The following is a 22,318-nucleotide window of genomic DNA, read 5'->3' as shown; positions in this document are numbered from 1 at the left end:
GGTTACTTGGGGAAAGGGCTACTCAACTGCTGCCTGCATGTACGTATTTCCTTCTCAGCAAGGAAGTTCTCCCACCCCTATCCTTTTGATCACCATGGCTGGGATTGCCAGGGACAAAGGAGGAAAGGGACAGAGTCACATAAAAAAGAAACAAAAATCAGTTTGTTTAAATTGCCAGGGAAATCTGCCTTTGGCTAAAGGAAGTCAAACCCAGAACATCCTGTTCTAGTTAATAAAGCTCATTTGCTTCCAGCTTGAGCAGAAAAATACAATCTCTGCATCTGTGAGGGGGCAGCTCAACCTTTCCCACCTTCGCTCGTAGATCTTACACCCAAACTCTTGGATGGCTGGTGTGGGGTGGAGGTTCCTCTGTCCTCCCCAGACAGCAGATGCTCCTTTGGGATGCTAAAGTCCCAGGCGGGTCCCAGACTGTTAAGAACAAACTCACTTTTCTGTATGTCAATCTCCAAACTTCCTCTACAAAGAGAAAAAGCCCATATCTTCGGGGATTGAAAGCAGGGTGATTCAGACACAAGAATAAATGATCCTTCTCCGTATCTCTCCGCTCCAGAGTGTTTCAGTGATGTGGGATCCAGACACAATCTAACCTGCTCCACGCGACCCTCGTGTCAAATAAGAGCAGAACAACCTCGTGCTCTGGGAGGATCCCTTGTGCCACCATCCTTAGATCTTTTCCAGCATCAATTCCCAAGCGAGGAACAACCTGCGACAGAGACCATGGGCTGCCCAGCTGGTCTGCCTGGGAAGGTGCCCATGTGTGAGTCAGAGCTCTCAGCAAAATGACACTTCTGCAGATAAGCCTGCAAGTCTTTTCTTGTCAGAAAATGATAAGTATGTGTTTTCATCTACTTTTACATCTTCCTCCCTTCAATGCCAGAAACCTTAGGGGCAGATGCAGAGCTACAGTGTTGTCATCTGCTCACAATTTACAGACTATAAGGGTTGGTTGGACCTGAAAGGAGTCTCTGAGATCACCTAATAAAATTCTCTTGTTTTATAGGTGAGCACACTGAGGTCCGGAAAGGGGGAAGAGTGTACTGACAGTCACACTGCTAAAACTGGGACCAAAGCCTGTATCTCAGGACTCCCGGGTTTCGTGACTAACACACAGCAGCGCCTGGAAGTACCCACTCCTGCTTCCCTCACATGGTCTCCAACCAGGTTTCAGTGAGCAACTTTTTTTGCCAGCTTTTCATCCGGTGGTTTTCAAAGTGTGGTCCCTGCCCCCCACAGCCTCAGGGTCCCCCTGAATCTGTGTTTTACCGAGCTGGGGTGACTCTAAAGCATGCTAAATCTGTGATGCCCTCCCTTAAGTGGTTCACTCCACCCACCCAATTAACAAGGGCTTCAGGGCACTAATTGGATCCAACTCCACAGAGTCTTTTTGGCCTGGCTCTCGTGATCTAAGGTGGAGGTTTGCTTAAGTTACCATCGGGGAAAAATTTATGGTAAATTTGTGAACAGGAGCTGGAGTGGAAAGCTAGAGACCAGCACTGGCTCTGCCTACTTCTTCCTCTCTCTCCCAAATGCCCTGTTTTCCTCTCTCCACAGATCTGTTCCTTTACTTCCTTCTCTTCTGTTCCCTCATGGCATTTGCTTTTGGTTTACCACAACCCAACTCTGAAGTCTACACCATAGCATCTTTTTCGCCTTCATTTCTCTTCCTAACCACAAAATTCTCCCTACGTACCTTTTCCCATTTCTTGTTCACATTCTCTAAAAGGACTCCAACTGGGCCAGCCCATCTTTTGAGCCAGGCCATGCTGGTCACGTGCTCAGTCGAATGCTTGATCATCTTTGGTCTGATGCATTTTCCTGTCTAATCAACCACTGATATCGGAGAAGTGTGCAGTTTGGGAAAGGGAGGACTGCTGTGCAGTGATGGGGGCTTCAGGAGGAAACAGGGAGAGGAGGAAGGAAGCACACAGGAGACTCCTCCCTGCCTCCTCCTCCACTGATCCCGTGAATGAGACATGAGGGAATCTGGCAGCAGGTTCAACAGTTAGGCTGGCTGAAGGTTGAGTTGGAGATGGAGGTTCCATTATATTATCATGACCTTAATCTTCAATATACTGCCAGGCTAGGGTGGCCTGGAAAATAGAGACTGCTGGTTGACTCCCCAAAAGTCACAGAAGATCCAAGCTGGAAGAACTGTAGAGGTCACCCAGCTCAGTGGTTTGTGGCCCTGGCTGCCCATGAGAATCCCAGGCAAACTTTTGAAAAGGAAAGCTGCCTGGGACCTGCCTCAGGAATTCTGACTTAAAGCTCCCACATGCTTTTAATGCACAGTTATCACTGAGAACTATGGCTCTAACTTGACCCTCTTAATTTTACCAGCGGGGAAACAGGCTCAGCTATATAATGTGACTGTGGCTCATTTAAATATCTCCTTCCTCACTTGGTTATAGAGTTTGGGTTATTAGATCATAAGTGGTTAGAGCTGGAAGAGATCACAGAAGCCATATAGTCCAGCCCTACACTCTGACTCGAGACTAAGGAGCTAAGTGACTTGCCTACAGGGTCATCGGGAAGTGTGGGATGAGGGCTCCAAACCACGTCTCTCGACTCCTCCTCACCAAGGCTGCAGGATGTGAAGCTAAGCAGACCCAGCTGCAGACCTTGTGCTTGCTCTGCTCCAGGGAGCTTTTCCAGCAGCACAGCTGAAACAGCTTGGCAGAGAAACCTGGTGTAACTGGATGTCAAGTGAGCTCAGCCAAAGGAATCAGGATTTGGTGCCCTAAGGATGGGGAGGAGGCAACCAGTCTGATGGTGCTGATCCTTGCTTTCTGCCTGCCTTCCAGTTGTGCTGGGGGTGTATGTGTCTGCTCCTGATCAACTGCCAGCTGGGCTGGGGTCCGGATTATGACAGGCTCAGAGGCTGTCCCTGGGTATCAAGGGTCTTCTGACATTTGCTGAGGTAAGGCTGTCTTTGTTTTCCGGAGTGGCTTTAAGTCAAGATGTTGGTGTCCCCTGGTCCTGTGTATGGCTGGAAATGGCTTCAGCTGGCATCTGGGAAGCAGAGCACGTGCCCTGGGGCCCTTGTGTGTGTGTGTGTGTGTGTGTGTGTGTGTGTGGTGGAGGTGATGGAAGTGGTAGAAATGGCTGAAGATAAAAAGGTTCCAATGTAAAAACAAGCATACAGGGATTCAAAAACAAAATGAGACAACAGTGTGACATAGTGAGGGGGAAGTAGGAAGCCCAAGGAGGTGAGTATGAGCCTTGATCACCCCTTTTTGGGAGCTGGGGTGAAGAAGAAGCAATGAAAAAGGTAATGTCCCTGGAAGCTTGTGAGGAACTGGACAATGGATAAAGCACATTCACACACATTTAGCTCATCTGATCCCCACAAGATGGACAGTCCCTGTGATCCAGGCTTGGAGAGGGGGAGTAGCTGGGCTCCAAGGCCACATGGTTAATGGGAGAACTGACCCATCCCCTCTGCACTCCAGCCCTGGTGCTCTGCCCACCGTGGTATATAGTGTGTGTGTGCGTATGTCTGTTGTGTGTGCAGGCCAGTCATGCAAGGGAACTTACATGAAGGCAAGCATGCAAATATTTTTATCTCTGAGGTATCATGTTTGCCAGGGCCACAAGTAGCTCCACTGTGATTGCAGGAGAAACAGAAAACTGGCTCTGGGTCAGCTGTGGTGTTTTAGACAAGTTAGCCTTAGTTTTACATGAGTGAAGTAACGAGCCCCTTTTGGGGTTGTGTAGGGCTCAGGGATAAAGCACTTGAAGTACCTAACCTTGGGCCCACCATGAGCATCGTCAGCATGCAATAAATGGTAGCCGTTACTGTCCTATAAACATGCTACTGGCCTGGGTGCAGAACCCCACCTGTTTGCAGATAAGGAGGACAACAGCCTGGCTCAACGCCCAGGGCTACTGACCTTGTCCAAATCCAAACCTGACTTCAGGTGTATTCCACAGAACCTCCGCCCAGTGAAGCCAAGGCCCACTCCCTCCCCTCCCCTCTCCTGCTCGCCGCAGCCTCTAGGTCTTCACCTGCACCTGCTAACAGGTGTGCTCGTTACGCACAAGTACAGATCATTTCAGGCCTGTGTCCAACAGCAGAGCAAGACAGCCCTTCAGAGGACAGAGCTGCCCTCAGCCAGTTCACAGTTGAGACTGTTGGGGAGGTGACTCAGAGTCAGATGACAGAGCCTGAGGGTGGCTCGGGCAGGTGGAATCTCACTGAATCCTCACAAGCAGCTACATGAAGGGGCATCACTCCAATTTTACACACGAGGAGACTGAGGCAGTGCCAGATCGTCAGAAGTCATCAGGAGCTGGGATGCAAGGCCAAGTCTGCCTGGCTTCAGAGTCCGTGCTCCTTCCACTACCTGCAACGCAGCCTTCACCATGCACATGGGTGAACCCCACACAGAGGTTGGGAAATGTTAGGGTTACGGGGATGTGCATCCTCTCAGAGCCCAAGAGGATGAAGGTGAAGACAAGGTTAGTCAAGATGGCGATGCGTGTAGGGTATTTGCTCACACTGGACAACAGTCTACACCATAATGGCTTTCCCCTCGCAGCCCCTCCTTTGCTGAGCTGCATTTTGGACTCCTGTCTGGCCTCCTCCTGGGCTTGCATCTCTTCGGAGTCATATGTTAATAACATTCAAGGCCATTCCTTCAAGCCAGGCTATGCAGGCTCTATGGCCCATGGAGGCACATGTAGAGGGTGTGCCAAGGGAGAGGCAGGAAGAGGCAGAGGAGGTTCCACGGAGCCCAGAACCTTCTGCCCAGAGATACTCAGGTGCCCCTGAATAGTCTAGCATCTCCGTCAAGGTCGTGAGGTGATGTAGAGTCGCAAGCATGTTGGAAGTTCAATTTTAGCATCAGCTGGACCTAATTAGGTTCGGAGGGGGGAGCAGGCCCTTTCACAGAAGACTTCATTGTTCCTGGGAACCCAGCAGGAATGTTTATCATTTCAGAAACTGAGAAGGAGCTGGCTCTCTCCCTCTTGGCCTTGGGGCTGTCCTGCCTTCAGATGCTAATCCATAAAACCATTCCAAGCCAGGCCTCAGACGAAGCTCAGGGCTAGGGTGGAGACCAAACTCTCACTTCCTTCAGGAGCAAGGCAGGTGTGGAATCGACACCTGGAATGCAGCCAAATGGAAATCTGGAGCAACAGCTCAGAATGACACATGTCAAATAGTTTAATTGGGCAATCATCTGAAGAAGGGTTTGTGCAAAACATATGCGGGAAGTCCATACCAAGAGTGTGAGGGAAGGATCTAAGAACCCAGTTCAGTTTGCCCATGCCTGCCTCGGCCCCGCACAGCCTCAGGCCCAGAACCTGGCTGGATTATTCTCTCCCAGGAGAGGCTCGGGAAATGATACCTAGCAATCCCCATGTTAAGAGCCCTGGGGAATCAAGCATTCTTGGAGCTGCAAGGGCACCCAGCCCCAAATGTCCACCAAAGTCCCAAACTGCAGCAGGCAGTGTGTGCAGTGGAACCTTTCCACACTCTGGTTCAGACTGTGTGGGTCTGAGTGCTGGCATTGCTGGTTATGAGCTGAGTGATTTTGGGCAAGCTATTTCTCTGTGACTCTGTTTTCCCACGTGTAGATGTGATGAGAGTAGTACCTACCTTTTAGGGAATTGTGATAATTAAATGAGTTAATATATATAAAGATTTTAGGATAGTACTTGGCCTTTTGTAAACAGTTAAGCATCCTGATTATCACCCTTTTCTCCTGCTCCAGGTCAACTGCAGGTCTCCTGCTGGAATGATGGCATGCTTATTTTCCACACTATGTGTCCAGCTTCTATAGCACCCCAACTGCACCCACTCAGGGCCGACCTGGTTCTCTGGGCTCTACTCCTTGGCAGGGCCCTGTTTCCACCCATGTGAGTCTTCCACTCAGCCACCACATCCTTCTCCACTGCTGACCCATTGGAGAACTGCCAATGGGGTCTGGACCCAAAGGACATGGCTCCTCATGACTCCAACCCCCTTGGCTGGTGGGAAGGACACCAAGCAGTTTCCTCTTTTTGGGCAGAGCCCCTGGCCAATTCTTCTATCTCTCTATTCTCCTGTTTCATCCACATGAGGTCTGAGGCCTTATATTCTAGCAAGGGGGAGGTGGGTGTGTCTGGATCATTGTAAGCAAATACTTTTGTGTTGATTCTTTGCTTTTGTCTTTTATGGCTCAGCTCAAATGTCACGTCTTTGTTGTGGCTTTTCCTGATTCTCAAGGTCAGAATTCAAACTTCATCAGTTGCTCAACTCTGATCTTGGACAAGTTTCTTTCCTCTGGCCACCTTAGCTTCTCCATCTGTGAAATAGAGATGCTGCTAACCTCACAGGACATGGGAGGATCCATTATAAGCCAATGGATGTAAAGCCTACCTCCCCTTCCCTTATGTTCCTTGCCAGGCACAGGAGATGGGGAGATACCCAAGTGAGCTGGCTACACAGGTGTCTATGAAGCCTATAATACCATGCCCTTTTCTGGAATGGCCATTCTTCCTTCTTTACCCATGGAATACCTAATCAGTCTTCCAGGACCAGCTCAAATATCATCTCTTCTGTGAAGCATTCCTACTGCCCCCAGGTAAAATAAATTTGTCTCTCCCATAAACTCCTGTACTTCTTTGCCTCTATTAAATCTCTTACTTTTTAAAACTTTTATCATATTTAACTTACATAATTATTGCCTATCCCCTCACTGTGCTAGGGATTTCCTTGAGGTCAAGAACCATATTTTGTTTTTGGGGGGTAATTTCACAGCATGTAACATGATGCCCAGCATCTAGTAGCTGTTCCATAAATGTCCATTAACTCAAGTACAGTTTTGTGTGTTCTCTGGATTCTGGAGTGGGTTTGGAGGCAAATTTTACCTTCACTAGCCTTCTGTATATGCAGGATCCTGACCCTATTACTGGTCCATCTAGAATCCACAATGGAATCTACAATCTAGCCCATGGAATCTGTGGAGAAGGGCCCCCATACAGCCTGGAAGTGGGATGGCCTTGCATTTCACAGGATCTCAGCTGCACGCCTATGGCTAAAGAACTTGAGGAACAAGTGGGTTCTGGAAGAGCCAAATTGTGTCTGTAGTTACTAAATATGTGAGTTCATTAAATGTTCAATGATTCAATTTTCTTTGTAAAAATTTAAAAGCGTGTATGTATAATATTACTCAACATTTAGCAATTCTTTCTTCTTCCTGTAACAGTCATGGAAGGCAAATTGACACATTTATGCCAGGTCCCTTACCTCCCCACCTCACATTTTCCCCTCACAATGTCTATGTGAGGTAGGTAGTATTATTACCTTCATTTCATAGATGTGGAAATGAAGGCTGAGAGAGGATAAGGAACGCACCCAACATCAAGGAAACTAAAACTCAGGGCTGACTGCGAAGACCTAGCTCTTTCTAGTCCATATACAGTGCTACTTTCCCATTAGAGTGTCAAGTGCTTGCCAAGCACTGGTCTAGTTCACACAAATGGATCTGACATGTATCCAGCCTCCTCAAGAAATGTGTGTTCTGGTAGAGGAGGCTGATATACAAATAATTAAAACCATGAAGCCCAAAAAGTGTAACTATGGATTAGAAGTATGTGTGATGAATTGAGGGGGGCTGCTGAGTGAGCTGTACAGCCCATGTGGATGAGGGAAGGCAGAGAAGCCTAGTCTTGGGTGACTTTGAAGGCTAGCCTCAATTCCAATGGACAGAGAATGAGGAGAGGAGATTATGAAGATTTTGGAGGCAGAGAGGACCACATGTGAAGGGATGGAGAGCCAGAATGCCAGGCATCTTTGGGCATGGGGAATAGACCACTGTAGCTAGGGCATGGGATTTCTGAGTAGGAAGCTGGGAGGTGACACGCTTACTTTTGTCAAAGTGCTGGGCTTGTATCTTTAAGCCTTGGAATCTGCTGTTGGCCTTGGAGGAGGGAAGTGAGCTGACCTGCACTGTGCAGGAAGGAGGGCCTGGAAGATCCTTTCTGATAGGAACTGGGAAGTAAATTGAGTCCTGCATCCTTTAGAAATGTACTGTCAGCTTCCAAGGTTTCTGCCCAGACTGGTTTTAGAATGAGAATAAGAGAAAAGGAGTCTCTTTCCTATTGAAAGAGGTAGGTTGAAGACCAGAATGCTCCGGGGCCTCTGTGCAGCACTCCCCGTAGGACTGCAGGAGCATGGCTATTCTGAGTGATGAGGACATGTGGGCTTCCAGGGCTGCACATCCCCCAGGAGATGCGATCTGACACATTGCCCTTGGCCAAGACTGATGGCAGGATGAGAAAAGGAAGAGAACCAGTGTCAGTCCCTGTGCTTGGCCTGCCAGGCTCACCCCAAGTGCTGGCTTCAGAACCAGAAGACTGTGTTTCCAAATTAACAAAAGAAGTTCTAGATCTATGGTTACACGTTCCTCATATACCAAATGATTTATAAACAGATTTATAAATTTTATGTAAACATAAGTTATGCATCTCTGCACAGTACATTATACCTTTACATATTCTAACACAGACCAAAACAGTGATTCCATTATATATAGTAAACTCAGGCAACTTTTTTTATCGTCAGCACTAGAAATATGTATTGATAATTACCAGGCACCTTACACTGAGGAATTTTTAAAAAATACTCCCCCATTTTCCTTTTCTATATATTTTAAATATATATATGTTCTGAACATCATGAAAAAAAAAGCAATCTTTTTAGAAAACTGCCCCAAATTCTTTGGCTCTGAAAGAAACCATAATGCCAGATTTTTGCCTAATAAAATGACATTTTAAGTGGAATCTGAGTCAAGCCCAAATGAAGGAATGAATACTGGTTCTTTGAGTCAGCAAAAGAATTCAGTGTTTGGTATCCAACACTCCATTATTCATTGGCCTGAATTGGCAAGAGAGCTGTCGGCACTGTAGAGATGACCAGAAAAGCGGGGGTGGGGGTGGGTGGTAGGTGGATAATGAGAGAAAAACAATCTGAAATACCTCTCAGGCCAACTTTGAACAACATATTGGGCATTTATCATCCGGAGGTGGAGGAGCTCCACTATCCCTGGCTATATACTCTCTAGGCTCATTTCTCTGTGTATGGGGTAATTTCCTGAGCAAGTGCTTAAAATCAAATGTCTTGTCGAGCCTTTGGCTCAGTCAGGAAGAGCCTCCAGAGTCCCATTAAGCAAGGCCAGAAGACAGAATTGATTCCCCTTTATGAGACAGCCCCTCCCTGAGCCCATGCCCCAGGACGGCTCACCGGGGCCTGCGGAAGGTCAGGCCATACTGCTGACAGGCCAGCCCCACAGTGGGAGTGTATACGATGGGCATGAATTTCTCCACATCTGATGTCAGCACTCGGTAGAAGAGCTTCTCATTCCGGTCTTGGAGCGTCATGAGAATGATGTACCTTGGAAAGGGAGATAAGAACCAAGCTGGTCACATGAGCACCATAGGTGGCAGCACAGAGGGCCCTTGATGCAAAGACCCAGGGCTCCCGTGTGGCTGGTTACAATGGCACGTTCATGGGCAAATCCCCATCTCCCCTAAGCATGGGTCTTGTTTTCTATGAAATGAGGAGAATATTATGTGCTTACTTATTCATGGTATAGGCACTATTCTAAATATTTTACATTAACTCATTTAAAACTCCCAAAGGCTTGTGAAGTAGGTATTAAAATGCTGACTATTTTAAGATAAGGAGAGACAAAGGCACAGAGAAATGAAATAACTCACCTGAGGTCTCAAGGCAGAGTAAGGATTTGAACCTAAGCAATCTGACTCTAGAATCTCAACCATGGTGCAAGATGGTTAGTTGTACTATTACTGTGTGGACATTGATGAATGACAACAGAATAATAACATGCTAGGGTGGAGTAGGGTCAAGGAAAATCCCAAACACACCAGTGGTATATGAATTGGACTTTCCCACCACACAGGACTGGAAACAAAGCTCATAAGTGGCTGAGTACTGCTTGATCTCAGGGGGCATACTCTAAAAAAACTCTCTTTCTCACCTATTCCCTGAAGCCTAAAATCACTAAGCCAGAAAAAGACCCTTTCATTCACAGTCCTGAAAAAGCAAAAAAACCCCTCACAGTTCTGAGAGAAAAAAACCCAGGGGCTGAAATTCATGATGGGGTATAGGTGACTACCGATAACCATGCCCTTTCTGGACAACAGTTTAGGACAGCCTGGAGGCACTTGAGCCCTGGCATGGAATAGGGTGGAAGAGGTATTCCAATAGGGGAATGATCCCTGGGTGTGGTACCAGGGTCCTGGGTTCGAATCCCAGCTCTGCTGTTTACTAGCTTTGTGACAGTGGGGAAGTCAGACTTCTTGGGGCCTCTTCTTCCTCCCCAAAGGCAGTAGTTCAGAAGGAAAAATAGTGTTTTAGAAGGAAGCGAGGATTTCTGCTTAGAATAGCCAGCATCTGAGCTCATTACTAACGTGAGCTTTCCTTACTCAGTAGCCATTTATACACGTCTCTTCTCAATTCTACATTCAGTGATGTCTAGTTGGTAACTTAAAATTGGTCATGGTTGGGAGTGTTCACATCATGGAAATTGGCAAATGCTTCAAATTAGGGCTCTCTCAGTTCCCCAGAACCAGTTAGTAAACATTTACCAGTATACCATTACTCTTATCCAAAAGAAGCTGGGGAGCTTCCTTAGCATTTCCCTGAGTACCTGCTGGAATAAGGAATTCTGGGAATAAGTGGGTCAGAGTAGTCAACAGAGCCTCAGGAGTAAGCTCTCTGGGGTTCCTAGGATTAGGCATGTCCCCTGCTGCCCTGGCCCTGCCATGTCTTCCCCGGCATATTAGTAGGGTCTATCTAGCTGAAAAAAAAAAAAAGCAAAACAAAACACAGAGGGGTAAGGATTTGGGACTTCTGATTTTTAGGAAAGAGGATTTCACATTAGACTTTAATTCTTTGCAAATTTAACAAAAGAGGGAACTTCAGGTTGCTCAAAGTTAGAGCATGTGTCATATTGTTGGTTGAATTCATTGTGTACTTTTTTGGTTTGCTCTTCAGGGTGACATAGCTAGACCTAGTATGAGCAGAAAAAACAAGAGGGAGAGAATATTTGACCAGGGCTGCATATGGCCTTAGAGTTAATGGGAGTGATATCCATAGAGTTCAGCCCTTCAGGAATAGAGGGAGCAGGGGGTAAGCAGATGTTTCCTTATCCACCACATTTGGAAGCAATGGCTACTGTGGGGGAAGCACACGGGAAGGTGGGTGCAGGATCACCCAGATGTGCTGCTGAGCTCTGCCCCTAGGGGGACAGCCACACCATCAATGACCCCAAGTCTTGGCCATTAAGCTCTATCGATATGTAGGGAACCTATATTCTCCCCCTAAATTTCTGATGGAGCCCTTAGCAAGGTTCCATATTTATTTTACAAGCTTTCATACAGTGCCTGCTGTTATAAGTTACAGTTACTAGATAAGTGTTCTGAGCACGTTATAATACGAATGCATTTAACTGTAACTCATCATAAGCACATGAATTAGATACCACTGGTATACTTATGGTGCAAATGAGGACTGACCTAGAGATGCTGTGTGATTTTTGCTATGAAGTGGTAGAATGAGGATTTGAACTAAGTCTAATACTAGAGTCTGGTCTTGTAGCCACCAAGCTACAAGCCTCTCAGCTTATGGCACAGCAAAGCAGGTACAAGCAGACTCTGGAGCCAATTATCTGTGTTCGAATCCTGACTGTACCAATTCATAGCCATGTGACCTGGGAGGTCATTACCTTCTTTAGTAAAACTGACAAAGCTGACCCTGTGATCCCTCAGTTGGTTCTTCATGTATTATCCCCACTGGAAGAACCCAGAGGGGCAGGTGGGTTATTAACGGTTCCCATAAACCTCTAACATAGGACATCCTAGGTCCTTTTCAAGGCATCACTGTGCATTTCCTGCTCTGCTCCCCAACATTCCCCTTATTCCAGGGACATGGGCCATGTACCACCACTTTCTTGACACATTTGTCATGCCTGCTCCCCTTCTTCCCACTGAGTGAAATGCCTTCCATGAACCCCACCACGGTCTGCTGAAGCCCTATCAGAGCTTCCTGGGCTGACTGGGATACCACCACTTCCCAGGGGCCCAACCAAATTCCACCTGTTAGAAGTTCATCTCCCTTCCCAGTTCTGAGTGGGAAGGCCTCTGTCATAACAAGCCCTGTCCCTCAGGGAGACCACCACCGTGTGGAAGGCGGGGCTGGGGCTGGGATCTCTCAGGGATCTCAGCCTTTCCTTCTGGAGAGTACCAGAAAACCTGTGTGCCACAGGGAACAGCTCAGACCGGGGCTTGGGTAGAGAGAGGTGACTTTAGGCACTGACTTGTCCAGGTCACTCTGCTGCCGCTCATAGTATCTCATGATCCGGAGAAGCTGGACGTCCTGGCTCAGGAAGCAGGGAGGGATCAGGCCATGGATTCCAAGCTGCAGCCTTTCTTCAAGTGTAAAGGCCATCCCCTGAGAGAACAAGAAAGAAACACACACACATGAAGGGATATGAGTGAAACTAAGAAACAGAGAGGTTCCATCAGCAGATGGGCAAAAGTCACTGATTCAACAGTGGGCTCTGTATTCAAATCCCACTTCTGCCATAACAGCTGTGCAATCTTGTGCCAGTTACTTTGACTCTCCTGAGCTTCAGCTTCTTCCTGGAAAAAATGGGGAAAATGTCTACATTGTCAGGGTTTTGGTGTTAGTTTTTGTTTTTTAAAATATATTTTATTTTTTAGAACAGTTTTTGATTAATAGAAAAAAATGATAAGATAGTACAGAGAGCTCCCATATATCCCCTCACATAATTTACCCTCTTATTAATATCTTATATTGGTTCGGCACATTTGTGAGAGCTAACAAATTTAAAGTGACACATGATTATTAAGTAAATGTCATGATTTATTCAGACTTCCTTAGTTTTTACCTAAGGTCCTTTTTGTTGTTGTTTCTGCATGATCCCACATTACATTTAGTTACCATGTCTCCTTGGGCTCCTCTGTCTGTTTCTCAGACTTTCCTTATTTTTGATGATCGTGACAATTCTAAGGAGTATCAGTCACGTATTTTATACAGTACCCTTCTACTGGCATTTGTCTCATATTTTAATCATGGCTCTGTAGGGGTTATGGGTTTTTAGAAGGAAGACTCTAGGGTGAAGTGCCATTTTGATCACATCAGATCAAGATACACACTCTCAACACGATTTATCACTGTTGAGATAACCCTGATCACCTGGCTGGGTAGTGCTTGTCAGGGTTTTCCATTGTAAAGTGACTTCCTTCTCGGAATTCTTCTGCATGGGAGATTTATCTTTTCTCCCTCATATATTTTTATTCAATCACTTCTTTATATTAGAATGGACTTATTGGTATTTATTTTAGATTTGGATTATAATCTAATACTGCTTTATTTATTTTGTTACTCAAGTTGTTCCAGCTTTGGCCACTGGGAACTCTTTCAGTTGGCTGCCATATCCCTTTGACATATTCCTTTAATTCCTTCCTCCCTCCTCACCTCCCTTCTTTCTTTACCCTTCCCTCCTTTCCTCCCTCCCCTACCCTTCCCTCCCCATCCCTGCCCTTCCCTTTTCTTTTTTTCCTCTCTTTCATCTACTTCTTACTTTCTGGCACAGGATTCTCCAGGCTCATCTTGTATAGTGCCTGCCCCAATCCTAGAATCAATCTTTTTTTTTCCAATGAGGCCTGATTCCTTCTTTGAAGCATGACACTAGAACCCAGGATCTGGGCTCTTAATACATGTGATACTTCCTACTGGGGTTTTATTGTTTCTAATCCCTCTCAGCTGAAAGAGAAAGGAAATGAATCTATATTAAGCTAAACAAAACTTCATACTAATGTCTCTAATCCATTATTACCACATGGATCATTCTAGCCTCATCACTTTGCTAATTTGTAAGTTCTCACTCCACCCATGAGAGATTTAGCTCCCGCCATCTGACACCTGTATACTTACTTGATTCCAGTATATACACATAGCAGTATCAGAATTGTTAACTTACGCCACAATGGGAAACAACAATACACAGAGTATAGTGCTTATGAGCTATTCCTTTTGCCTTCAGTTTTACAAACTCCACTTATTTCTAGAGTTACTTAGGTCAACACTTTTCCTTCCACCTCCTTCACTGAGATTGAATCATATGTTTATAATACACAGTTATAGTCTTGTGCCACAATCTTCATTCCTTCCTGGGATCCAGCAACCTATTAGATGATTTGAAAAACTCTGAATACATTAAGACCCATTCTTTTTTTTTTTTTTTTTTTTTTTATGATAGTCACAGAGAGAGAGAGAGAGGCAGAGACACAGGCAGAGGGAGAAGCAGGCTCCATGCACCGGGAGCCCGACGTGGGATTCGATCCCGGGTCTCCAGGATCACGCCCTGGGCCAAAGGCAGGCGCCAAACCGCTGCGCCACCCAGGGATCCCTTAAGACCCATTCTTTGTTAAGTTCTAAGAGTTTCGACAAATGCATAATATCACAAATCCATAATTACAGTATCATACAAAATAGTCTCACTGCTCTAAATACCCCATGTGCTTTACCTATTCTTCCTTCCTCCCCTGGACTTCTGGCAACTACTTTTTTTTTTTTTTTTTTTTACTGTCTGTACAGGTTCGCCTTTTCCAGAATGTCAATTAGAATCACAGAGTATGTAGCCTTTTCAGACTAGCTTCTTTCACTTAGCCATAAGCACATAAGGTTCATCTATCCATTTCTGTGGCTTTATAACTCATTTTTTAAAAAAGATTTTATCTATTTGAGAGAGAGAACATAAGCAGGGTGATGGGAAGAGCAGAGGGAGAGTGAGAAGCAGATTCCCCACTGAGCAGGGAGCCAGGCCTGGTGCCCAGAACTCAGGGATTGGATAGTGACCTGAGCCAAAGGCTTAGGTTAGTGCTTAACCGACAGAGCCACCCACGTGTCCCTATAACTTTTCATCATGGGATGTCATTACACTGTCTGGCTGTACTGTAGTTTGTTTCTCTGATTATCTATTCATCGCTTCTAGTTCTTGGTGAATATAAATAAAGTTGCTATAAATATTCATGTACAGGTTTTTGTTTGGACATAAGTTTTCAAATCAGTTGAGTAAATATGTAGGAGTGCAATTGCTAGATCATATGGTAGGACTATGTTTAGCCTTTTAAAGAAACTGCCAAACTGTTTTCTAAAATGGTTGCACTATTTTGCATTCCCACCAGCAGCGAATGAGTTTCTACTGCTCCATACTGTCTCTAGCATTTGGTAGTGTCAGTTTAAAATTTTGGTCACTGGAATAGATATGTAGTGGCATATTATCGTTGTTTTAATTTGCAATTCCCTTTTGACATGTTGATGTTGAACATTTTTTCATATGCTTATTTTCCATCTGTATATCTTTTAGTGAGGTATCTATTCAGATTTTTTGCCCATTTTTTGTTTTTCTTATTGTTGAGTTTTAAGAAGTCTTTGATCTACAGTCTTAATGCAATCCTTATCAAAATTCAAATGGCCTCTTCTGCAGAAATAGGAAAGCCAATCCTCAAATTCATATGTAATAGCAAGGGGCCCTGAACAACCAAAGATTAAAAATCTTTTTTAAAAAAAGATTTTGAAATGTAGCACAAGCTACAGTAATCAAAACAGTATGGTATTTTCACAATAAAATAAAACAGTATGGTACTGTCATAGGACAGATAAACAGAGTGACAAAATACAATCAAGAGTTCAGAAATGGACACCAAGTCCATTCAATTGGGGAAAGAACAATCTCTTAAAGAGATGGTGCCGGGACAACTGCATTTCCACATGCAAAAGAATATTAACTTGGATTCCTCACACCCAATACGAGCATTAAAATGGATCAATAACCTAAAATATAAGCACTAAAATAATAAAACTCTTGGAAGAAAACATAGAGGTAAATCTTCATGACTTTGGAGTTAGCCATGAGTTCTTAGATGTATAAGCACTAATAACAAAGGGAAAAAATTAGGTAAATCAACTTCATTCAAACATTTTTGTGCAAAAAGGACACTATTAAGAAAGTGAGCAGACAACCTACAGAATGGGAGAAATATTTGGAAATAGCATAAGGCGTCTAATACCTATGATCTATAAATAATTTCTACAACAGAACAATCAACAGAAAGCAACCCAACTTAAAAATGGGCAAATAAATAACTTGAATATACATTTCTCCAAAGAAGATTTATAAATGGCCAACAGCACATGAAAAAAAAAAATGTCAGCGTCATTAATCATCAGGAAAATGCAAATCAAAACTACAATGAGATACCATTTTACACCCACTAGGATGACTGGAATAAAAACAACAGTAAATAACAAGTGTTGGTGAGGAAGTGGAAAAATTAAAACCTTTGTACACTTTGTACACATTGTACACATTGCAGCCTCTATGGAAAAACAGTTTAGCAGTCCCTCAAAAAACCAAACCTAGAATTACCAATATGACCCCAGCAATTCCACACCTGGGTATAATTCTGAAGGAATTGAAAGCAAGGACTTGAACAGACAATTGTACGTCAACATCCAATGCAGCATTATTCACAATAGCTACAAGGTGGAATCAATCCAACATAGAAGTAAACAAGATGCGTATGTGTACAGTGAAGATTTATTCAAACATAAAAAGGAATGAAGTTCTGATACATGCTACTATGTGGATGGACCCTGAAAACATCATGCTAAGTGAAATAAACCAGATATGAAAGGACGAATACATGATTCCACTTACATGAAATACCTAAAACAGGCAAATACCTAAAACAGACAGAAAGTAGATTAGAAATTTTTATTCTTATATTTTTTTAAGTAATCGCTCTACTCAACGTGGGGCTTGAACTCACAACCCTGAGATTGTGAGTTGCAAGCACCACCAATGGAGCCAGCCAAGTACCCCTAGAAAGGAGATTAGCGATCTCTAAGGGCTGAGGGGCACTGTGAGTTATTGCTTAATGGATACAGAGTTTCTGTTTGGGATGATGAACATATTGGGATGATGATAGTGATGGTTGCACAACACTGTGATTACACTTAATGCCACTTAATTGTACACTTAAAAATGGTTAAGAAGGCAAATTCTGTTATACTTTCCCACAACTTTAAAACATGAATAATGTATTATACCTCCAAACCACTGAGTCGTACACTTTAAATGGGTGAATTATAAGTCCATAAAGCTGTCTTAAAAGAATTCTTTGCTTGTTTTGGATATAAGTCTAGTATCTGACATGTATTTTGTAAATATTTCTCTGAGTATGTGGCTTGTCTTTTCATTCTCTTAACCAAAGTCTTTCACAAACAAGCCTTTTCTGGTTTGAGCATTAGCAGGGAGATGGAGAATGAGTGGGACGGTATGGGATCTATCTGCTCCCTGGCCCCATTAAGCCCTGTAGAGACTGCTGGCAGGAGTTCAGGGACTGTTCTCTAAGGGACACTGTGAGGCATGGGGACCAGGGACGTTCTACCTTTATCCCAACATGATAAGGTGCCACCCATGGGTGGCAAAAGATCTCCCAAAAGAGATCTTTTCTATGTAGAACTCAGGCAGCAGGACCTACAAGCTCCTGGCTTCCTCAGCCCTCTGGCTTTCTCATGAAGGGTCCTAGCAGTGACAACAGTAATGAGCACTTGAGTGGCTGTCATGCGTGTAGGACATCTACAAGGAAGTGACCAGAATCCCCATGGGGAACTGGAATAGCTCTTAATTAATAATTAATATTGTTAATACGACCTTCTTTGTATCCAAGGCTGATGATACCTGCGACAACTTTGGTTAAGCCTTCTATTCCTAATGAGCCCCAGGTAATCAATGCTAGTCCCTCCTAAAAGTGCAGAACACTGGGTGCATGATGATGATTGAGACCTAGACTGTGTGGAGGGCAGTCTAGCTTCCCCCAGACCTCCTGGAGAGGGTAAGCTTGAGAAGGTAGGGAGCACCAGAGCTGCCCGCATTGCTCTGCCAGCTGAAGAAGACCTCATCTACTATAATTACTACAAGCTCTTCTAGAAAGGGTTCAGTAATGACCCTGACCAACATTAGGGAGACCATATGTTGATCATTTATACCTTAGAGCTGTTGCTATTATCAGCTCCAAAGAAGGGACTCTAACAAATATCCAATCTTACTGTCTCCTTATAACCACACTGTGAGGAAGTTTTACAACCTCTACTTTGTAGATGAGAAAGCTAATAAGCAAGAGAGGTTATGTCATGCTCTGGAAGTTGTATAGCTATTCCCCATATTTTATTGCTCTTAACCAGGATGCATTCTATAATCAGTAAGTCCATTTGGTGTGATCATTTTCTTGTAATCATTTCTTTGACTAGAGGCATGTGACAGAACCAAGAGTTGATCACAGGCAGCATTCTTGCCACTACAGTATTTCCCTGTCAGGACCTTGGTGACAAGGACCTCAGAAAATGTGAGTTGGGGTGGGGGTGGGAAGGGAGGAGGGGAAAGAAAGAAAAATAAAGAAAAGAAGTGAATAAAAGCTAGACTCCTTAGTTAGTCCCAATTTTTTCTTTGTTTTGAAATTTATTTATGTTTTGAAATTGAATTCTCTGAAACTATAATTACTAGACTCCTCTAGTGTTTTTAAAAAACAATAATGACACCTCAAATTCATGAAAATCCTGAAGAGTTGTACTTCCTCTCAGAAGTAGTGCTGGAACTGTAAGAAAGATCTATCCTAAGATAGGCTCCACTCTGTTTGAAAGTATGACTCACAGAGAATTCTCTAAGTACTCTTCACACATAAAATCCCAAACTTTTACTTCATCAAAGCCCCAAGTCACCAGTTCATAAATCCCCTGCGCTGGCCACCAGCTCTGCAAGCTGGTACAACTGAGGTCCCTGATCATTTCGCAGGAAACCACCAGCCCTGGAGACGGAGCACTTTCACCAAACACCATTAGGCAGGCAACTGTTCACTGACTTGGTAAAGACTGTGATCGTCTGCTCTTGGCCCTGGGGATGCCAGAGAGGCCCAGGCACTGAATTATGACATCATCTTTGTTAATGACCACTGTGGCTTTTAATAACAGCCTGCTTCTCTCTACAAGGCTAAGTGTTTCTCTTGGCTGACTGCCACCAACTTCTTTTGTATTTGAGGAAAAAGTCGTGGCTGTTTAGCAACTGGTAATTTCAGGGATTAAAAAAAAATACTTCTAGAAGCTTCTTTTCATCCTAAAGCTAATATTAAGGCAACATCAAATTTACAAGTTCATAGAGCAGAAATGCAGGCACTTTAGCTATACCATAGCCTCCAAAACAGGATTGGCACAAGACAACTCACTAGCATGTAGAAGAGAAGTATTAGAATTTGTATTTCTCTACAAAAGAAACAAACATTGTCAATTGATATTCAAGACTCTTCGTCTGTATGTCAAGAAGTCACATAATTCTAATAAGGTATACCAGGAACCCTAAGGCAGAAGACGTGCTTGTACGACACGGAGGAGTTGACAGTGGAGCCCTTATTCATTCTTATCACACTGAGAAATTATAGTTTCTGTGTGCCTGGTTAAATAGGAGTCATACATTCTATTATCTAGTTTTAACAAAGCTCTCAAAATAGAACAAGTGGGTTTTGGAAAGTGGCCAACTCTTTTAGTCATAGGTCAACCTTGTGGTATTCCACACATACCAATAGGGACCTACAGTTGTTACTCTTGAAATGTTTCAATTGTTACAGGGCCACTGCTCTGACCTACTCCCTCAGCCAAGTATACCTCCCAAGGCTCTGGCTTCTCTCAGGGAACCTCTGGACCTCCCCAAGATCCAATGACTAAGGGGTTAAAGTCTGGCAGAGTGGGTGGCCTCCAGACCCTATTCTAGAACTGAAGGCCCAGTATTTTTTTGATTGGTCAGCGCCTAGGGTATACCCATGTGAATCTTTTAACTGTCACCCCTACTTTACCTACTTTATCATCTTCTCTGAATGATCATCTCTGGCACAGCTACTGAACTCTTCCCATGGGCTCAGCATCACCCAATTTCCCAGGACAAAACTTTCTGACATCAGAGAGAAGATTTTTTAATAGACTCCACCATCAAATGGCAGGGCTGAGAGGCAGCAAGCCCTATCGGGCTGTGCCCCAGACCCAGCCTCCTGCCGTTCAGAGATCCAAGCTGCTTAGTGCCTGGTTCCTCAGGATTTAGCTTTTCTGAGAGGAGGCCTCCCTGTCCACTTGGTGATTTGCCTAGTGGCTCTGGATCCAGAACCTTGCTGTACACTTGACAATCTCTTCTCATTCATTCCACAAGCATTTATGAGTTCCTACTTTGTGCCAAGACAACCACACTAGACACTGGGGAGTCCCAAAGGAATTAGGTGCTGGTCACTGCCCTTGTGAGTCTATCAGAGGGGTCCTGTGGATTAACAGATGACAGAGATTCTGGGCCTCTGCCTTGGGCAAGGCACTTCTCTGATCTCTTTCATGTGTTATGAGATTCAATGAAGCAATGCCTGTGAAATGCTCAGTGTAGACCCTGGAGCACAGGAAATGCTAGATGAGTGTTAGGTGTTCTCCTTATAACCATTACTATTTTGTTCATGAGGCAGGGTGGCACAGGAGAGCTCACTGGCAGATGCTGGATGGAAGCCCTGAGACCCTAGCTGTGGTCAGCAGCTAGTCTGGCAAAGGAGTCTGGGGGAGTAGGGGCTGAAGTGATGTCACTGCATCCAATGCAACTGCCCGCCCATGGCTCTGCAAGGCTCCTGCCCATGCCCTGCCAATGCCCTTTCTGGCTGCCACATGCTGACTCACATCAGTACCTTGCCCACTATGCCCTGATGGCTTTCCTCCTCTGTCTCCCAATCCACAGTCAGGGGCCCCTCTCCACGAGGCTGTCCTGGGCACCCCATTTCACACAGCTCTCTCCTTCCCTCAGTATCAGTGTCATACAGCTTAGTACGTGAAATGCATCTTTTGTTTGATTTCTTAAGCATTAGCTACTCGGTCATAAACTTGGGTTGGTTAGAAGCAGGCACTTCAAAGCAGCTCACACAGGGCTGTAGCACAATAATATCATCGTTAATAACAACAGCAACCATTTCCTTTACTGAGCACCCACTGGGCTGGGTCAGGCACTGAGAGAGGCACCTTATACTTAGCATCTCTAATCCTCACAGCAACCCTGGGTGAACAGTCTTATGATTATTATCCTCATGTGTGGACCAAGAAACTGAGGCTAGAGGGATAAGTATTAAGTATTTGCCCAAAGTCACATAGCAAGTTGATGGAAGAACTGGGAACAGAACCCAGATCCATCTGTTTCCAGACATCACAATCTTTTCTCCTCTGAGCCAAGCAACTGCTCCTGAGAGTTAACAGATTAAACTGGGTGTGGATCGAGTTGGCTTTTATTTGAGTAGGGATAAAATTATTCTGCTTCTTCAAGTAGAGTCAGTTACCTTAAGAGTTCAGCTACTGCCAAGTCATCCTCTGTATCAGCTCTGGGCCTGTCAGCCCATCTGCAAACAGGTGTGCTTGTACCTCTGACAGCACGTACTTGGCCTGTGACACACGCACAGCCTTGCTTCCTCTAACCAGGATTATGGAAGGGAGGATAGCAGACACATGTGTAACAGTAAAGGTGCTCTGTTCCACCATCATTACATCATGCTTGGAGCAGACTGCTTCTGCCATAACCCACTTTTTTATCCAGCAGCTGCGGCAGCAGAGAGGAGCTACAGGTGGGCAGGGCTGTGTGCCACCAGCTCCCAAACTGTACAGTGAAAGCTGGTGAGCTGCTAGAGGACCAGATGGCATTTCCTCCTCCTGCATAGTACTTCATGGCTCTATCCATTTGGGGTTTTTATGAGTTAGGGTGACATGGACTCCCGGAGGTAGGATGTGGGGTTACTGAGACTGCTGCTCTCTCGCTGAACCCTCTAGGTTTATGAGGGGCCCTGAGCACACTCCTGAGATGGATATTTGGGGGTCTGAGAACTGCATGATTGGGAAGTCTTAGCAGACATAGACCTGAGAATGGCCTTCCTCCTAAACATACTTCTGTGATTAGGTGCAAAATTACAGATCTAGGAACATACTGTAAATTCCTGAAAGTATAGGATATACTGCTCATTCATGCCCAGAACTAACCCTAACTCAGTTTTGGGCTCAAAGAGTAGGCTTTGGTGTTGTGAGCTGCAAATGCACAGAGGCTGCCTGTGGCCTTTCCAACTATGATGTAGAGAGGAGTTCTTGTTCTGGTGGGAAATACAATTTTCCATTTTCCTCCCATGGGTAAAGAAAGGACCAGAACGTGGA

The 22,318-nt window shown here is 44.7% G+C and overlaps 1 protein-coding gene and 1 long non-coding RNA gene across 6 annotated transcripts in view; one reads left to right on the top strand and one right to left on the bottom strand.

The window, feature by feature from the left end:
- The window catches only part of ME3 (malic enzyme 3), a 186,572-nt gene that overhangs the window by 90,750 nt on the left and 73,504 nt on the right, over positions 1-22,318 (bottom strand). For 2 of the 4 annotated variants that reach the window (XM_035704041.1, XM_035704048.1), the window contains exons 2-3: positions 12,345-12,478; positions 9,248-9,397 (exon numbers count right to left, since the gene is read on the bottom strand). In XM_035704041.1, the coding sequence (XP_035559934.1) occupies positions 9,248-9,397; positions 12,345-12,478 (284 nt within the window). Of the gene's footprint in view, positions 1-9,247; positions 9,398-12,344; positions 12,479-12,604; positions 12,629-18,838; positions 18,984-22,318 lie in introns of those variants that run through there. The other 2 variants (XM_035704042.1, XM_025419368.1) reach the window with 2 other exon arrangements.
- LOC112642055 (uncharacterized) lies at positions 1,222-7,179 on the top strand. 2 transcript variants are annotated; one of them, XR_003125009.3, is made up of 3 exons: positions 1,222-2,938; positions 6,410-6,587; positions 6,928-7,179. It is a non-coding gene; the product is annotated as an uncharacterized LOC112642055 (long non-coding RNA). The 2 variants fall into 2 exon arrangements; XR_003125008.3 differs by having other exon boundaries at positions 6,899-7,179.

This window comes from Canis lupus, chromosome 21 (assembly GCF_003254725.2).
Source record: "Canis lupus dingo isolate Sandy chromosome 21, ASM325472v2, whole genome shotgun sequence".
NCBI classification, from domain to species: Eukaryota; Metazoa; Chordata; class Mammalia; order Carnivora; family Canidae; genus Canis; species Canis lupus.
The sequence above is the reverse complement of the archived record's forward strand: the minus strand, read 5'-3'. Positions and strand labels throughout refer to the sequence as shown.